Raw genomic sequence first — 19,496 nt, forward strand, 5'->3', positions numbered from 1 at the left:
GTCTCGTTCGTAGCCCTTTGCAAGCGTGAGCCAGATAACAATATCTCCAGTCTAGCTCTGCATCCTCGGCACTGCGCCTGCCCAGTAAAGAAGCTGGCTGTGGCTGGGGAATTACAAACACCACCCCCATGGGAGGTTGGCTTGGGCTATAAGCACAGTTTCTTTACAGCCCTTTTCTATGCCCAGTCCACAGATCATTTCATCAGACAGAATTTGAAAATAAAGTGCTTTATTGCTGAGAATCCCAGAAAGCCAGCCTCAGGGCAGCTGTCTAGGGGTGGAGGCTTAAGTCTCCCACCTCTTGTGAACAGGGAGAGTTGGAACTCACAGAAGTGTGGTTTGGGGAAGAAGGGGAGACTGGGAAGAGGCGTGAGGTGTGCTGAGACCTTAGGCACATCTCCTCCCAACTCTGAACTCAGTGCATTCAGTGACATCGCCAGGAACTTCAAACGGGCCATTGGTGGGAGTGTTTACACCACAGAAATTACCCAAGTGCTACCAATCAGGGCTCTTTTCCTGCCAGATTGCTCATTCATAATCACTCCAGGCACATGGCACCCTCCTGGACCCATCTCAAGTTCTGAGAGGGAGAAAAACCAGTAGCTAGGCTGGGACAGTTCCTACCAGCAAACAGGTAGGACTGAGGGCCAGGACACATGGTATGTCCGCATTTCCATCACACTCCCAGGTGCCCTGAAGCCTAGGCTCCTTCCCCGCACCCTGGGTCCTAGATCCCTTCAACCTTCTCCTCAAATCCCTGGACACCTAGGTCCCTGACCTGCCTTGGAGTCACAAGCAGAAGGCCTGGGGCACCAGACTGGCCTTACAGGATGACCCCTAGCACTCACCCGGTCTGGGAAGGGGTGGGGTGAGGGGCCTGAAAGGGACTTTTTGCAGTTCAGCAGCCCCCAGCTGCCCCCTGCAGCATCTGTCCGGCAGCCCCTCATCAGTACTCCTTGGCCTCCTGCAACTGGGCCAGATACTCCTCCTCAGGGGGGTTGTCCGCGCAGGCCCGGCCATTGTTGGGGGGCCGCACAGCATGGTAACGGCTCCAGTCCCCCTTACACAGGATCCAGGGCAGCTTGTCCACCTTGAAGTGCAGCTCAGGTGAGAAGTCCGTGCTGACAAGGTCCGGGGCCCCGGCGCCCTTGCCACGGGTCAGCAGCCGGCTGCCCTCGTCGTAGCAGCAGTGCTGGGCGGCCAGCGTGCTGCTGCCCCCCGACAGCAGGGAGCGCAGGCAGAAACGCGCCGTGGGCTGGTAGACGTCCAGGCGCTCGTGTGGGCCACTGGCGTCCCTCCACCGGAAGCTGCGGCCCTGGTGCTCGTCCTGCAGGCTCACGGCACTATCCACGGCCTCCAGCGGGTAGGCACACGGGCAGCTGGGCAGGTCCCGCAGCACCTGGCTCACATACTTGGCTAGGAACTCACTTTTGCAGTTCAGCCACTTCTCACAGCTGTCCACATCTGCAGAGGGCAAAGAGGGGCAGGAGGTCAGCTGGTCAGAGGGTTGACCATCCGATGGTGGAGTGAGGGCTGATCGAAAGTCCAGGCCCCAGCTGGCACCAAAGGCAGGGACGGTTTAGGGGAAGAAGTGGAAGGACCCAAACTAGATCTGGGGCAGACACGGCTGTCCCACACCAACTGGAAACGTGAAGTTAAGAGGCCGTCGCTCAGAATGCACCGCCTTTCTCAGGCTCTGACTTAGCGAGTCACTTTGCCCTTCTGGGCATCCTAAAGTCCCTTCTGTCTGTGCTGCCCTCTTCCCAGTTCTCTCCCTGGGAAAGTGTGGCCTGTGATTCCGGCCATACAGAATGAGATGCCCCTTCCTCTCTGCTCTGCAGCACTGTGTTCTGCTCATGCTGGTGATGTGTTTCCAACCATGAGCCCAGAGCTCTTGGAGGGCAGAAACCAGGCCTTTAGGATTCCTTAGTGGCAGCTCAGTGCCAGATGCAGGATTCAGGCTTCAGGGTGCTGAGCACAGCCTCGTCAGCATAGTGGCCTGTCTTCCTTGTGGGTGCAGGTGAGACTAAGGAGTGTGCTCGAGGAAGCATCATCTACCCCCAGCTTCCCAGAAAGAGTGTTCCTGATGTTGTGGACATGGACCCACCTTCCCAGATGGAGTCTGCCCCAGAACCTCCAAAGAGACCAGAAAGAAGTCCGAGGATCCCTGTGCCATCCTGTTGCTAGGAAAGACGTAGGCCCCACCCCACCTGCCATGATCTCTAAGCTCTCTGGCTGTCATTAAGACCTTCTTACCAGCAGGGACATCAGTGTGGGGGAGGCCAATGGGCCTGCTTCATAAATGCTGTGGCCCCTTCCTGGGGACACAAACCATCCACTGGAGGATGCACTCAGAGCCTCAGTAGATGAAGGCCAGGTTCCTGTCCTGCAGTAATGTGCCACCCTCCCCAGAGAGGTTCTGCACCATCCCCCAGGGGCAAGGCCTAGCACACCACTGACCTGGGCCAAGCAAGTCCGTAGCGTTGTGGGCCAGGGGCTGCCGCCCCTCGCTGGGAAAGCCCAAGTTGTCCTTGTTCTCAGCGCCTTTGGGAAAAGAGGAGGCCAGGCTGGTGGCGCCCCCGGGCACCTCTGTGCTCCCGATGGGGAAGCCCAGCCCACACCAGGCTCTCGGTGCTCACAGAAGCTGGGACAGGCCTGGGACAGGACCACCATATTTGTGAGCTTCCTGCATTCCCAAGACCACCCCCACAACCCCCCACATTCCCAGGTGACAAGACCCGTAGTCTAAGCCATACCAGCCACTCCTATGCAGGGGCTAGGGCCAGTCTCACCAGGGCAGGGGGGCAAATCACAGGTACGGGTCTGGGTGGCAGTGCAGGCATAGCCACAGGCCCGAGTCCTCTGCTGGCTGCCGCTGCTGCAGTTCCCAGTGCAGGGAGACCAGGGGCTCCACTCCTCCTGAAGCTCGTAGTCTGGGTCAAGGCAGGGAGAGGGTGAGTGCACACAGCCTGCAGAGGGCCCTGGTGCAAATCAGCAGTGGGCTGGCCTTCCTCAGCTGGATAAGCCTGTGCCAGAGCACCCGGCCTAGTGGATGGAGCGTTGGCTTGCCCACTCCCTCCGTTGAGAACCCTTGTACAGTGAACAACCTGTAAAGATCTATCAGGTGGCCCTAGGGGGACAGTACAAACCCCTGCCATTCCCTTTGTGCCAACAAAGAAATGAATAAGAAAATATCCCTGGGGCTGGAAGCCACCTGACCACTATGTGCATGACCTCAGGAAAGTTCTACACCTCTGAGCTAGAAGGGTTTTTTTGTTTGTTTGTTTGTTTTTTGTTTTTTGGTACCAGGGATTGAATCCAGAGGCACCTAACCACTGAGCCACATCCTCAGCCCTATTTGTATTTTATTTTTGAGACAGGGTCTTGCTAAGTTGCTGAGTCTGGCCTGGAACTTGCAATCCTCCTGTCTCAGCCTGACAAGTCACTAGGATTACAGGAGTGTGCCACCATATCCAGCTGAACTAGTTTTTATGTCAATCAAAACCAAGGGTTATAATACTTCCTTGGCACTGTGGTTATTAAAGAATATCCCTGCTGCATGTTAGGACCCACACGGGGTCTGAAGGAGCTCAGTCACACTGGCTGGGCCTGAGAACTGGGGCTGTCTCTAGGACCTAAAAGGTCTAGCACGGCTGGTTCTCTAATGGCTTCCTGGGCAGCCCGAACAGCCTGGCACCAAGAGTCTGAGGAAAATGAATGTCATAAAAGCAAAAGCCATGAAAACTCTGTTACCTTACAATATTTTGAAAAATTGAGAAGAGCCTGTCATGACTTAGTCCCAGTCATTGGCACCTTGGTCCAATGACAAGGCCTCCCGGGGCTCTAGGGGAAACTGCTGAGACTGTGCATAAAACACATCTGCCCCCAGTGGAAACCAGAACCACAATATTCAAAAATAAAAATTGTTATCATGGGCTGAGCACATGCCTGTCATCCCAGAGGCTCAGGAGGCTGAGACAGGAGGATTGAGAGTTCAAAGTCAGCCTCAGCAAAAGAGAGGTGCTAAGCAACTCAGTGAGACCCTGACTCTAAATAAACTACAAAATAGGGCTGGGGATGTGGCTCAGTGGTCAAGTCCCCCTGAGTTCAATCCTCAGTAATGCCCCAGTACCAAAAAATATTGATCATGGGAGGCTAAAAGTGTTAGGAATCTCTTGTCTTTTTGTAATAAAAAGAGCCAGGGCATCGTTCACTCTATGCTGGTGCTTTATGGACATTAGCTCGTTTAACACTCTTTCCAACCATCCCTCCGTAGTAAAGGCCTACATGGCTCTCCATTTCACAGGGGAGGGAACTCGGGCACAGTGAGCCTAAGTAACTTGCCCAAGGTGGGTCATTCAGCAGAGCCAGGATTCAAACCCACACTGGAAATAAAGTTGACAGTGAGTGGTGAGGTTTATATTTCTCACTTGGTTGGAAACCAATGGATCCGAGTACACACATTAACAAATGTCTTTCTCCTCGGGCCGTTGAGAGGGGTGAATGTTGGGAAAACCACAACCACTTCCCAGGCTGTGGGTAACAGCACTTTTGAGAAGATGATGGTGTTTGTACAGGGCCTAAGCTGCTGGCCTCCCAGCTCCTCCTGCCTGGAGGACCCAGGCCCTCTCCCCGACCCCCACCCCGATCTCGAGAGGCGGCAGCCTAGGGATGCCAAGCCGGCAGTGCTCACCATAGCTGTCGAGCTCCCTGAAGGACCAGCCATCTGTGGTCCCACCAGACCAAGGCACCTCGTCCTCGTCGGCATCCTCCTGGTCCCCGCCCTCGCTGTACTCGGAAAGGTAATCCTCCTCTTCCTCTCCCACCTCCTCCTCTTCCCCTGGGGCTCTGTCCCTGAAGCCAGTGTCCCCTTCCTCATCTTCCAGGTAGCTCCAGAAGAGGGGCCAGAAGAGCTCTTTGGTGGGCATCTGGCTGGGGGCATCCTGGGGCCAGCGATGACTGGGCTCGGCCAGCAAGTCCATCTCCACCTCAGCCTGGGGGTCCTTTACCACCTCGATGGTCACCTGCAGGCAGACAAAGCACCGAGAGAAAGGGCTCAGAGCAGGACTCCAAGGAAAGGGGAGGTGACAGGGCCAGCCCCAGAGGCCAGAAGCCCAACCTTGCTTCCAAACCAGCTCTCTTCTCCCTCTGACCATGGCCTCTCGGGAACATGGGGAACAGCCCAGGACACGCTGTGCAGACATGCTGTGCGTCAGAACCACCTGGAGGTTCCGGACTCCCAGAGCCACATATGGATGTAACTGCTCTGGGGTGAGGATAGGCACGGCAGTTCTAGCAAGTGCCAGGGCTGAGACCAACGAGTTTAAGAGAAGCTGGCTCTGAATTCTGGCTCTGCTGCAAGCAGGCTGCCTGGCCTCAGGGACTGAGAACAGCATGGGGGCTTCCAAATCCTCAGGGCAGGGTCAGAAAGTGAGAGCGCTGGCTTCAGATCCCCCAGCAGCCCTCGGGAGGAGCTCTCACCACACTGTGCATGGGAGAGAAGTAAAACTCACTCATGCGAAACTGAACTTGAAAACATTAGTTTGGGCTACTGCGAAGTAAAAGGAGGTCATTGAACAAAACCTGTGGGGAAAAAACATCACAGTATAAGAAGAAAATGAGCCCGTCCCAGTGGCGCACGCCTGTCATCCCAGGGATTCGGGAGGCTGAGGCAGGAGGATCGCGAGTTCAAAGACAGCCTCAGCAACTCAGCGAGACCCTGTCTCTAAATAAAATATAAAAAAGGGCTGGAGATGTGGCTCAGTGGTTGAGCACCCCTGAGTTCAATCCCCATCTCCACTACCAATAAATAAATAAATAAATAAGCACTTTAAAACGATTTTAGAATGCGATGTTCTACACTTTAGTGGTCTGTCCCCTAAACTCTTTTGGTGAAAGTGTTTTGCAGATTGTGGCTGATATTAAAAACATGCAGAATTATGATCCTCAAAGATTCGGGACAGGCTGAGACAGTGGAATAGTAGCCGGAATTCTGCCAGCCTCGCCCGTTTCCTCTCCTAGAACACCCTCTGGTGGCAGTCCCCATGAGGCCAGTCACCCAGTTCTGTACTGCAGGGGCCTCCAGGAAGGCCCTGGAGGAAGAGGCTGGGACTGGCTGGGGAGCAGACCTCCACACCCATTCCAAGAAGCCTCTCCCACATCCCCAGAACATCCTGCAGTGGACCAAGCATTTCCCACTCATTCAGACATTACCAGGACAGTGCTATCTGTCCCTTGCTATGGCACAGGGGACAAGAGTCTGAGAGCCAAAAGCTTGCCCAAAGTCCACAGAAAGGGGCAGGCACTCTCCCCACACCCCAAGGGGAGGGCTTGGGCATGCGCCTCTGTCTCCGCACAGGAACCCCCTCCCCTATGCACTGCAGGGTGGGGGCGAGCCGCCAGCCCAGCTCCTCTCCAAGTGTCCACTGGCCAATGGCCCTTCTGCGGCTCTCACCTGGATGTTGGGGTTCCGGGTGCCCAGGTCTGTGTTGGCCATTCCTGGCAGTTTCTGCAGCTCCATTAGCAAGGGACTGTCCTCCAGGGTCTTGGGAGAGGTGGCCTTGCCTGGGGTCCAGGCTGTTGGCTCCCGTAGAGTCTGGCACCTGTGCTGGCATGGCCCTGCCTGCAGGTGGGTTCCAGGGAGCGGGGGTATCTCCTCTTCCCCAGGAGAGTTGAGATCTGGGGAAGCGGAGGCCTAGGGAGAAACGGAAGGTGGAGTGACTGAGGTCAGGGTGCACCCCACATGGACCCAGGACATGCCAGTCAGGGGGATTCGGGAGCCCCAGGCTCTGACCACACCACCCGCTCACCCTGGGACTTAACTCCGTCTGGAGTGCACATATGGAAAGTGGATCTAACCACTGCCTGCTTTAACGGTCCCAGCAGACAAATGAGGTGCAGCAGGTTGGACCGCGGATTGTGTCCACAAAACACTTTGACAACTGATGCCAACTTGAGGCGGGAAAGGAGCATCAGCATGGTCCCACCTCCTTGTTTTGCAGGTGAAAATGAATAGTAAAGAGCTAAGCTAGGGGGTCCAAACTGCTGTCTGCAGACCACTCCCCTTCAAATCCTCGCCACCCCATTCCTGCCTCAGGCTCTCAGAAGTCAGAGCAGGAAGGCCTCCAGGGATGGGCTCCCTGGCCACTGGCTCCTGCCAGAGCTGGCCACAGGACGGCTGCATTCCTCCGCATCTCCAACCACAGTGACGTCCCTCCTCCTGCCCCTGGTCCTACTCCAGGATGCTTGCATGTAGGCCAGGCCACGCACTCTGTGACACTGCAGGTGGGAGGCTGAACGCACCCCTGCCAACCCCGGGGCCTCGTCAGCCCAGCTCCTTGCTCTCACTGACTCTTCTCTCAAAAGGCTGGAGAAATAGATTCTGACCTTCTCTTTCCCCTGCTGACCTCCCCTTTGGGGACTCCAGTCACCTGGCTGCAAGGCTCCTGTATAGAACACCTGTCTCAGAGCAGCCACAGGCCCTCGTGCCTGGGCCTGAAGGCCCTCGCTGAGTCAAGGTACTGGTCTGGCCAGCATGGATGGAGCAGTCGGGTGGGGAGGGAGAGTGATGGAACAGCTGGACCCTCTGCTGACCAATTCTGGAGGCCATCCCCCAGTGTGGCCCTCCTGGCTGCTCTCACCCACAATTCCACCCAACCTGTCCCTGGGACTTTGCTCAGTGGTTCTACCTTCTGCAGTGTCTAGGGCCAGAGATGGTGGTCTCAGGGCTTAGGAACTTGGGGACAGCAGCCTTTCTGGCTGTTCCGGAGACCCTCACCACAGGCAGGCAGTGGCAAAGCAGTGGTTCTCGTCTGGGCACAGCAAGCAACGTCATAAGACGTGTGTGGATGTCACAACCGGAGAGGGGTTCTACTAGCACCTGTGGGCAGAGGCCGGGGACACTACCATAGATACTACAACTCCCAGGACAGCCCACGCCAAGAATTCTCCAGCCTGGAAGAAGTTAATAGTGCTGTCTGCCTCCGTCTGAGTTCGGACCTGTGGGGCCCTAGCTGGGGACATAACCTTTGTGAGCTGAGCATAGCCCCTGCTATCTGGTAGATGTCCAGGCTGGTCATTTCCACCCCTCTCTACTCCCTCCCCTCCTGGTTCCCCAGCTGGACCAAAGAATGAGCAAAGGTTAGAGAAGCCCTGGTTCCCAAGTCCAAGCCTCCCCTGCTGCCCTTCCTCCCTGGATCTGCTCCTAGCGCCTCCTGCTCTGTAGAGAAGCCCTCAGGAAGTGGCAAGGGACAGGGGACCATCCCATCTTGAAGTGGTTCCCTGAGACAAGGATTCAAATGCAGGTGTTCACTTTAGAAGGGGATCCTAGGAGACACCAGCAGGGGAGGGTCACAGCTAATAAAGTTTGTCTAGGAAGCCAGCAAACATGGCGGGCAGCTGGAGTTCAAGCCTTCTGGGCGCCTCTCTGAGCCATGGTTATGGTTGTGCCCCAGAGGGGAGGGAGTTGGGGTACTGATCCACCAACTCCGCTTGTGAAGGATGTGGGGTGGGGGAGAGGATTTGCTTCACAGGCAGCTCAGGCTGGCCATGGGCCAGCAGGACATGGACAGCTCTGAGCAGACCTCTGCCAGTAAAAGCCCTCAGCAAGTGAACACTGGCCACAGGAAGTGAGGCCTGGGATGATGAGAGCAGAGCACCCGAGAGCCGACCCGTAACCAGGCCCCAGGCCTGGGCTGGGCTCCTCATCTGTCACTTCCTCCAACTATAATGCACATTCTGCACAGGCAGGAAGTTGTCTGCTTTGCTCACTGTGTTCTCAGCACCTAGTACAGTGCCTGGTATGTTATAGCTCAAAAAATAAATAAATAAATAAACAAACTGTGAGTACATGAACAGACACCAACCCTACAGGGAGACTGTCTTCAGGTTACAGCTGTGAAAGCTCTGGGAAGGTGAGGGACTTAGGTAAGGTTACAATACAGAGCCGGGATTCAAACTCGGTTTTGCCTGTTCTCATCCCCCCTGCACGCTACACACACATGCACTCATAGTGAAACCCTCATGCGGGACCTCCCTCTGCATTCACAGGCGTTTCCTCCCTCCCTCCCTCCCTCCTTCCCTCTTCCCTTCCTTTCTGCCTCAGGCTCCAAGTTATTAGGATTACAGGCGGCAGGGTGTGTCCCCACGACTTCACGGGCCTTTCACTTTCATCGTCTGGTTTGGAAGCTGAATGTTGTGGTAACAAATCCATATGGCCTGGGTTCAAGTCCCGACTCGTACACTTTCCGGCTATAAGTAACCTCGGGCAGGTCACGCAATTCCCTCTGTAAATCAGGGAATTGGCGGTGGCTGAGAGGGTTGCTGAGTTAGAGCAAGGCCTTGCCCATGGTAACAAATGGTACCTAGACAGACAGTTCTCAGAGCAGAGAGAGGAGAGAGAAGGAACTCCTTTCTGGCCTGGCACTGGGTTAGTTCTTTGCATTTTATTCAGGTCAGAAGACACCCCTACACCCTGCCCCGCTGATGCAGAATCTCCCAGCAGCCCAGAGCACACCCTGCTGAGACACGCCACAGGGTACCCCACGTGGATCTTTATGGTGACAGGCCTGGCTCCCATCGAAGCTTCTCTGTCTTGATGTTTTCATCTGGGAAATTGGGATGATGCTTATGTTGAAATGATGTGACAATAAATGAATGTCATGTTGACTAAGTCATACCGCCTCTGTGAGACCCAGAGAGAGCTGACACCCTGCTGCTTTGAGATGGGGTGGGTGAGGCTCTTAAGCTTCTCATAAGGACCTCGGGGCTGGTAGGTCCTTCCTGACACCCCACCAGAGTCTCTACAACAGCTGTCTGCATTCCCTCAACAGGACCTTCTAACCAGCACCTTTGATGTAAAATCACAGACTTGTGGAGCATCAGAGCTGGACAGGACCGTGGGGATGACTTATCCCCTCTTTAAATGTGAGAAAAGCATTCGAGGTGAGTCACACGTGCATTCCCAACTTGCCAAAACCAGGCCTTCGGGCCCTATGCTCTGTGTCTGTTTTTCCTTCATGGCACTAATTTGCTTTTTAGGTGTTTTTGAGGACTCTGCCAGGCCCTGTCCTGGGACTGAGGATATGAGTTTGGCTCTGAAATAACTCATTCTCTAGGCTGGTCTCCATGGGGGCAGATTTGGCAAACACGCTGAAAATAATTACAATACAAAGCAATAAGTGCTAAGATAGAAAATATAAGGGCTGGGGATGTGGCTCAAGTGGTTAACATGCTCGCCTGGCATGCGCAGGGTGCTGGGTTCGATCCTCAGCACCACATAAAAATAAAGATGTTAGGGCTGGGGATGTGGCTCAAGCGGTAGCGCGCTCGCCTGGCATGCGTGCGGCCCGGGTTCGATCCTCAGCACCACATACAAACAAAGATGTTGTGTCCGCTGAAAACTAAAAAAAAATAAATAAAAATTCTCTCTCTCTCTCCCTCTCTCTCTTTAAAATATATATATGCCAAGTGATCAGAAACAATGCCAATTTAAGTAATTTTATCACCACTGTCATCTCCACGCAGGAGGTGGGACTGGCCAAAGGTCTCTGAATTTGTCTGAAGCAGTGGTTCCCGACAATGGGTGGGGGTGCGTATGTCCCTCAGGAAGTCTTTGGCAATGTCTGGCCCTGTAGTAGGGGCCAGGGATGTGGCAAAGCATCCTGTAATGCACAGGACAGCAGCCCCTATGACCAAGAATTATAGTTTCCAGGATGACAGCACAGGTAGGTTTGAGAAATCCTGGAATACAAGGATGTAAATAAGTCTTAGCTGGGCGGAGTGGTGCACGCCTGCAACCACAGCTACTTGGGAGGCTGAGGCAGGAGGATGGCAAGTTTAAGGCCAACCCTAGCAATTTAGCCAGACTGAGTCTCAAAATATAAAAGGGTCAGGAATGTAGCTCAGTGACAGAGCACCCATGGGTTGGGTTAGGACAATGGTTTGTGATAACTAAGGATCATAGAACACAAACAGTATATCTGTATTAAAGTTTCATAGGGATTGATGGGAACACAGAAAAAAATCAAGAAGTCTCCAAATGGGAACAAACCACTGGTCTACAGACCAGCTTGTCCCTTTCTTTCTCATGGTTCTGGAGGCTGCAGCAGCCCGACAATAGGAGCATGGCAGAGCTCATTCCTATTGCATGCTCACCACCTCCTGCATCTCTGGGCCCCTCACTGTCCTCATCTTGAAAATGGGGAGAGCACTCTGGCCTCCTTTCAGAACAGCTCAGGTCATGGAAGGACCCAGGACCCAGGACCACCTCCCACTCAGGCCCATTTCTGTATGGAAGTCTCTGTGGGAATATATGTCAGACATCTCTGGGTTGGAAACAGAGGTCTTGACAGATGATCATTTCTCTCCATGGGCCGATGCCATCTTCCATCTCATTCCTTAGCCCCAAGACCAACCCACAGGTCACCCCAGAGTGCCCACACTGTCTTAGTAGGCACTAATATAGAAGTCCCTGGCACACTGGCACGCAGCAAGTTGGAGAACCCCACGACCTATCTCAGCTTGCCTCAATTCACACTCGTAGGGGCTCAAATCCTTGGAGGATTCGAATCAAGAGATTGCACCAAGGGGGTCACTTGATCCTTTAAACCTCAACAACCGCAGCCCACCACTCTGCAAAGCAGAGCCCTGAGTTCTTCTTACTCCTGGTGGGACTCCTCTACGAACAAGTGAGCATCAGGACAGAGTGGTTGCGGGTTAGGTTCGCTCAGGGTGAGCAAAATGTGGGCACTGCTGCAGACAGAAATGCAGCCTGGCCATTGCAGAGTATGGGCCCGCTGCACTCTGCACAGAAGTGAACTTTCTCCCCAGGCTGGCCAGCTCTCGGCCACACGCGGGTAATGGGGGCAGCTGAAGTTCAGCGCACCTGGCCATTACCCGGTGCCCGCGGGGCGCCTCTGCCCCTCTCCCCGCGCAGTCAGAGCCCGGGACCCCGCGCCCTGCGCTCACCTCCGCCAGCCGCGCGTGGCTCCCGGGCTGGGGGCCGCGGCTCCGAGGCTTCCTCAGGGGCACCCCTCGGCCCGCGGCCAGCAGCGCCGCCAGCATCACGGCGCCGAGCAGGAGTCCCGCCCGCCGCCCGAGGACTCGACGCATGGTCTCGCTCCGAGGCTGCGCTGCCCCGCGCCGGGCGCGCCTGTTCGCGCCCCGCCTCGCCTGCTCCGGGGCGGCACGGGGGCGCGCGGGCGGCGGCGCGCAGCTTGCACGCCCTCGGGCCCGAGCGCGGGAGTGGGCGCCCGCCCTGCCCTGGGGGTCAGCGCACCGCCGTGTCCCCTGTCCTCGGCGGAGGGGGCCCCTCGGCGCTCGCGGACTTGTCCTGGTGCTGCCGGCGGCCCCCTTTGATCTGGGCGCCTCCCAGCCCTCAGTCCCCGCCGCTGTCGCCATCGCGGCCCCGAGCGAATTCCTGTTCGGGGGAAGTTGCCGCCCGCCGCCACGCGCTCTCCAGCCCCGCGCCGCTCCTCGGGCGGGAAGGGTCGGGCGCCACCTCCCGCCTCCCCGACGGCGCTCCCACGGGGACAGGGACCCGCAGACCTGGCGCGCGCGCTCCGCGCCCCTGACCAGGCGGCGAGTGAGGGTCTTCAGGTCCTGGGCAGACGTGATTTGTGCACAGGTTCGCCTGGGACGGGAGCCTGAAGTCCCTCTTGCAAGGCTCTTCCAACTCCGCTGCTTGACGCAGAGCCCCGGCACCTGCCATCCCCGCACCCCGTGTCCTCGGAGTTCTCAGAGCACTTTTAAGACTAGGAGACGAGACCTAGGTGTGAGGGTAAAGTCCCAGAAGGACAGCAAGGAGGGACGCTTGAGGGGAGTGATCAGATGACCCCGCTCTGCAGCTGGGTGTCCCGCCCGCTGTCCTGGATGAGACAGTGTGGCAGCCAGTCCCTCATGAGAAACCACAGGCCACGCGGATGGGTACAATGGCCTACCTCTGACTGACTGAAAGAGAACCTTAGCTGTGGCAAAGAGCAGGAATGAGGGACAGTGACCACCCTAGTGGTCCAATGGGGTTGTTAAGGAATATGAGCATCATGACAGTGGGGAGCAGGTATCAGGGTGATGCCCATCCAGGGGCTGGAGGAGGGACCCCAGAGGGGAGCTCAGATCTGAGGGCAGGGTTGGTGGATCCCTGGAGGCGGTAACAAAGGTGGCCAGGAAGTTCAGCCACTGGGATATAAAGCTGTTGGGGTTTGGGTTGAGCTAGAGGAAAGCTCTTAGGGGAAGGTCAGTTTCCTGGAGGACTCTAGCATTTTGAATGGTGCATGGCAGGAATGACAGCCTAGGTCCAGGTCAGCCACTGTGGTGTGAATCCTGCTGCTGCCATTCACTGAGCAGGTGATCTCACTGGACATGTTGTGTGGCCTCTGCTTTCATCAGCTGTGATGGCATGAGGGGGAGTGTCATCTACCTCACAAGATGGAAGTGTAAGCCAGAATCTATGGTAAGAGGTTAGTATGAGTGTCGTGAAGTTGTCATGTTTTTTTTTTTAATATTTATTTTTTAGGTGTAGATGGACACAACACAATGCCTTTATTTTTATGTGGTGCTGAGGATCAAACCCGGGCCCACCAGGGCTAGGTGAGCGCTCTAGCGCTGAGCCACAATCCCAGCCCCACCATGTTTTGAAGTAGAGTTGAACATTAGCAATATTGAGCAGGTGATCTCATTGGACATGTTGTGTGGCCTCTGCTTTCATCAGCTGTGATGGCATGAGGGGGAGTGTCATCTATTGAGAGATACCCAGTACATGATTGTTATGGTTTTGATATGAGATTTCCCCAAAAACTTATATGTGTGATAATACAAGAAAGCTTAGATGTGAAATGATCAGTTTATGAGAGCCTTAACCTAATCAGTGCAGTAAAGTGTGGCTGGAGGAGCTGGGTCAATGGGGTCATGTCCTTGGGGGGATGGATATATATATCTCCATATATGTGTGTATGTGTGTGTGTGTGTGTGTGTGTGTGTGTGTGTGTGTGTGTGTTGCTGGGGATTGAACCCAGGGCCTGTACATCCAAGGCAAACACTCTACCAACTGAGCTATATCCCCAGCCCCTCCAAGTTTGTATTTTGCCCTTGGTGGGGGCAACTCTGTCTCTCTGGTGCCCTGTCCCCTGCTGCTTTACTCGGTTCCACACTTTTGCCATGATGTTCTGCCACACCCTAGGCTCAGAGGAATGGAATCTGATATTTTAGGACTGAGATTAAGGACTCGGTTCTGAGACCTCTGAAAACGAGGACAAATAAACTTCTCTAAAATTGTTCTTGTAAGTTCTTTTGGTCAGAGCAACAAAAAAGCTAAAACAAATTGGTACTGAGACTTAAAATCAGCATACTATAGTGACACTGCCACATCAGTGTTAGAGCAGCTCAATTCACAATAGATAAACTATGGAACCAGCCTTGGTGCCCTTTAAAGATGAATGGATAAAGAAACTGTGGTGTATGTATACTCAGCCATAAATATAAATGAAAAGATGGCATTTGCTGGTAAATGGATGAAACTGGAGATTATCATTCTAAGTGAAATAAGCCAATCCAAAAAACCCAAAATCCAAATGTTTTCTCTGATATGCAAATGCTAATTTACATTAAGGGTGGAGGTAGGGAAGAATAGAAGTAGTTTGATTAGACAGAAGGGAATGAAGGGAAATGAGGGGGAATGAGAGTAAGACAGTAGAATGAATCAGACATAACTTTCCTATGTTCATATATGAATACACGACCAATGTAACTCCACATTATGTACAACCAGAATGGGAAGTTGAACCCCATATATGTATAATATGTCAAAATACATTATACTGTCATGTATAAAAAATTTCAATCTGAGGAAATTTCATTAAATTGTACTCAATAGAAACTAAAAATAGGCTTGGAGTTGTGGCTCAGTGGTAGAGCGCTTGCCTAGCATGTGTGAGGCCCTCGGTTCAGTCCTCAGCACCACATATAAATAAATAAATAGATAAAATAAAAGATCCGCTGAAAAATAAATATTAAACAACAACAAAAAGAAATTGGTACCTAGAAGTGGGGTTGTTCCTTGACTGACCTGACCATGTGACTCAGAAGCTTTTGGAGCTTTTTAGAATTTGTGGGAGGAATTTTGGAAAGTTTAATAATGAAAGTTGGAAAAGCTTTAGAATGTTGTAGGTGGACCTTGATGGGCAGTTCTGGTGGGAGCTTAGAAGAGCAGAATGCCCATAGGACTGTGGACAGTAAAGACTTGGTTCTTGAGGTTTCAGAGGAAAAAGAGGACTCTCTGGAAGATTGGACTAGAGGCCATTCGTGGTGCATTCTAGCTAAGAAATTGTCTACACTTTGGCCATGTTCTGAGACTTTTTGTAAGGCTGAATTTAAAGGTGACGTATTTCTTAATTTGGCAGAAGAAAGTTCTAAGCATCATAGCATTCAGTTTGTGGCATGGATATTGCTGGTGGTTTTTTAGCCAAGTTTATTGTGATATTCAGGAGCAAAAAGCAAAGCAAAAATATTTGAAAAACTTGGAGTTTGGCCAGAAAACTTCAGGAAAACTGGGGCTAAGAAAGGTGTGGTTGTTAAAGACTAGTCATTAGAGAAACACTAAACATTTTACCCAAAGACAATAGGAAACATGGCTTGAGGGCATCTCAGGAACTGAAAAGATCATACCCATCTCAGGCTCAAGGGCACGAAAGTAAAAATTCCTTTGAGCAGAGACCAGGGGGCACCCTATTTGCACAAGGGGGCTTAGGAAATTTCACCATGCTCAGGTGCCCAGGAACTCAGAGGCTGCTGTATCCCTAGTCCCCAGAGTCTTGGCTGTTGCTCTAGATGGCAGCAACCTTTGGCATCAACCATGTGGTGATGGTTCTGCAGGAATGCAGGATGCTGGAGTTAGGGGTTCATGGAGACTTCCACTGAGATTTCAAAGGAAGGTCTGGGAGGCCAGGCAAAGTGCAGCAGGGTTGGATGGAGTCCCTGTGGGCAGCCCCTGAGAGGGCCATGTGTGGAGATATGAGGAGGAGGCCAAAGCTGCATGGTGACCCCTGGGATTAAGAAATGCCAGTACTGTGGAAGGTATGCCCAGGAAAGCTGCAGGAACCAAGCAGAGACAAGCCAAGAGAAAGGTCATGTGTACTGCAACCACCCAAGCCAGAGGGGCAAAGTTACACACGCCCTTTGGAGAGAACTTCATGGTGCTGTGGGCTCCAGATGTTGTTCGTGGAGCTACAGGACTTGTTTGTCCAGCTGAACTTTGGTCTTGCTTTGGTCCCATCTCTTCTTTCTATGCTCCTATTTCTCCCTTGTGGAATGGAAATATTTACTCTATGTCTGTATATATTGGGTACCCATAACTTGATTTTGGTTTTTATGGGGGCTCATGCTGAGAGTTTACCCTGTATCTAGGTTGAGACTTTGAACTTGGACTTTTGGGCAATCCTTTTAAGACCTTGGGGACTCTTGAAAATGGCTTAAATATATTTTGAATTATGAGATAGCATGAGCTTTTAGGGACCAGGAGCAGAACATTATGGTTTCTATATGAGATGTCCCCAAAAAATTCATGTGTAAGACAATACAAGAAAGCTTAGATGTGAAATGACTGGGTTATGAGAGCCTTAACCTAATCAGGGCATTAATCCCCTGATAGGGATTAACTGGGCGGTAACTGTAAGAAGGTTGGGTGTGCTTGGAGGAGCTGGGTCATTGGGGTGTGTGTCCTTGGGGTTTACATTTTGTCCTTGGTGAGCGGAATGCTCCCTTTCTCTGCTTCCTGGGATCCTATGATCCTGTCCTCGCTGCTTTCTTCTTGGGCCTGGAGGGATGGAATCCACTGAGAACTGAGGCCTCTGAAATTATGGGTGACAAACTTCCTCCACTAAAATTGTTCTTGTCAGGTCTTTTGGTCACAGTAGCAAACAAACAAAAAGAACTGACTAAAACAATGGCACACTCTCAAATCGAAGCCAAAAGAAACCCAGGTTTTGAGCACCTGCTATACTGTATTTATTAGAACAAATGTTATGTAGCCTTGTTCTGTTTAGGTTTTTTTTTTTTCCTTTTGGTAAAAATACTTTCACATCCAGCTTACATTTTCGCCACACTTTGACACTTTCCACCAGATTAAACTCAAGACTTTGAAGAGCTTCTTCATTCATGAGTATCTGTCTTCATGTCAATCAATCAGTCACTCCACTCTAAGCTCCTCCCCACTTTCTGTGGACCTCTTAATTTAATAGGTCTTGCTGGGCCCACTTTTTCTTCCCCTCTTCATGAAACTTTTTTTTTTTTTAAATCAATTTCATGAGGTAAAAAATTACATATAAGGGGGCTGGGGATGTGGCTCAAGCGGTAGCGCGCTCGCCTAGCATGCGTGCGGCCCGGGTTCGATCCTCAGCAGCACCACATACCAACAAAGATGTTGTGTCCGCCGAGAATTAAGAAAAAATAAATAAATGTTAAAATTCTCTCTCTCTCTCTCTGTGCCCCCCTCTCTCTCACTCTCTCTTTAAAAAAAAAAATTACATATAATAAAACATATCCATTTTAATTGTACAGTTCAGAGTTTTGACAAATGGAAGACCTTGCTGTGACTCTAATTTCCTTCTGTGTACTGTGAATAAAAATCAAATTGTGCATCAGTGGAAAATTGCATTATCTACCTGGGTTCTCTGGTTCTAGTCTTTCTGCTTATGAGCTATTGCTCTGTAGGTTGTAGGTTTTCCTCATCAATTTCCTTATTAATGAATTAAATAGAATCTTTAATGCATTTATTTTTATAAGAAAGTCATGATTTTATGTTTTTAAAATTGCCTTGTTTTTGAAAACAAACCCTTTGTATGGTCAATCCCACCTCCTAACCTGGGCTGCTGGCAACATATAACCCCTGTGCTGCGTCACCAAAGGTTAGTTTGCCTTTTCTAGGATTTCTTATCAATGGGAATCATATTTATCTATTCTTTTGTGTAGTCATCCTTTGGCATGCTTTGGAGACTCACCCATCAGTAACTGGTATCAGTAATTTGTTCCTTTCATTAACATTGCACAATAAGAGCATACAATTTATTTATCCATTTGCCAAAATGCTTTTGGGTACTTTCCTTGTTGGGGTTATTATGAATAAAGCAGCTATGAATATTCAAGTAAAAGTTCTTTTGTGGACATGCTCTCATTTTTTTTAGGTAAGTAAATACCTGTAATAATTGCTGCCAAGCTGGGAACAGTGGTGCATGCCTGTAATATCAGTGGTTCAGGAGCAAAGGCAGGAGGATTGCAATTTCAAAATCAGCCTTAGCAACTTATCAAGGCCCTAAGCAACTTAGTGAGAAAAAAAGAGAGAAAAAAGATATATGTATTTTATATATGTATAAAAGGGCTGGGGATGTGGCTCAGTGGTTAAGTGACCTTGGGTTCAATCCCCAGTACAAAAAAAAAAAAAGAAACGAAACTCAAGGGCCAGGTGTGGTGGTGCATGCCTGTAATCCCAGCAGCTCAGGAGGCTGAGGCAGAAGAATAGAGAGTTCAAAGCCAGCCTCAGCAAAAGAGAGGTGCTAAGCACTCAGTGAGACATTGTCTCTAAATAAAATACCAAGTAGGACTGGGGATGTGGCTCAGTGGTCAAATGCCCCTGAGTTCAATCCCCAGTACCCTCTCCCCCCAAATCAAGTACCCATGAGCATCCTATGTGATCCTTCATTGTTCCACACCTTCGTCCACACTTAATATTGCAATTCATTTTAATTTTAGCCATTCTTATTGGGGTGTGTGGGATTTTATTGTCATATCAATAGTGATGATCATTTTTCATGTGCTAATTGGCCATTTGTATATACTTTTTAGTGCAATGTTTGTTACAAATTTTTCCCTTATTTTTGGATAACCTTACTGAATTTTAACAGTTCTTTATATATTTTCTGGTTAGAATTCCTTTATGAAACACTTGTATTATGAATTTTTTTTTAATCACAGTCTGTAGTTTTAAAGTCTTTTTCTATTTCCTTCTAGAAGTTCTAGAATTTTTATCAGCATATTTCAGGTTTATGATTTAATTATCATATATAAGGTTTGAGTTCATTTCCCTTGTGGACATTTAGCTGTTTCAGCACCAGTAGTTGAAATAACTGTATTTTCCCTACCAAATTACCTTGGAACCTTTGTTAAAAATCAACTGACCATATATGTATGGGTCTATTTCTGAACACTATTATTTTACTGATCCTTATGACCATTCCAAAGACAACAGCACTCTGTAGCTTTATAGGTATTCTTAAGTCCCTTTTCAAAATTGTTTTGACTGTATTCCTTTGCACCTCCATAAAAATTTTGTCAACCTGTATCTACAAAAAAAAAAAAATTAGTGGTTATCTTTTCCAATGCTTAAATATTTCACTGGTTTCCTGTGCATTAAGAGAAACCCCTCGGGGCTGGGGATGTAGCTCAAGCAGTAGTGCGCTCGCCTGGCATGCATGCGGCCCGGGTTCGATCCTCAGCACCACATACAAACA

At 51.1% G+C, this 19,496-nt stretch overlaps 1 protein-coding gene across 3 annotated transcripts; it reads right to left on the reverse strand.

Annotated features, from left to right (window-relative positions):
* Positions 1-212: 212 nt before the first annotated feature.
* Positions 213-12,770, reverse strand: Ism2 (isthmin 2). 3 transcript variants are annotated; one of them, XM_078050585.1, is made up of 6 exons: positions 11,968-12,769; positions 6,455-6,694; positions 4,694-5,024; positions 2,793-2,933; positions 2,461-2,544; positions 213-1,464 (listed from the first exon to the last, which is right to left on the reverse strand). In XM_078050585.1, the coding sequence occupies exons 1-6, from the start codon at positions 12,397-12,399 to the stop codon at positions 947-949; spliced, it is 1,746 nt and encodes a 581-aa protein (XP_077906711.1). In that variant the 5' UTR covers positions 12,400-12,769; the 3' UTR covers positions 213-946. The 3 variants fall into 3 exon arrangements, with proteins under 3 accessions (XP_077906711.1, XP_077906712.1, XP_077906713.1); XM_078050586.1 differs by lacking the exon at positions 2,793-2,933 and having other exon boundaries at positions 11,968-12,750; XM_078050587.1 differs by lacking the exons at positions 2,461-2,544; positions 2,793-2,933 and having other exon boundaries at positions 11,968-12,770.
* Between the last annotated feature and the right edge of the window lie 6,726 nt (positions 12,771-19,496).

This window comes from Ictidomys tridecemlineatus, chromosome 5 (assembly GCF_052094955.1).
Source record: "Ictidomys tridecemlineatus isolate mIctTri1 chromosome 5, mIctTri1.hap1, whole genome shotgun sequence".
Classification (NCBI taxonomy): Eukaryota; Metazoa; Chordata; class Mammalia; order Rodentia; family Sciuridae; genus Ictidomys; species Ictidomys tridecemlineatus.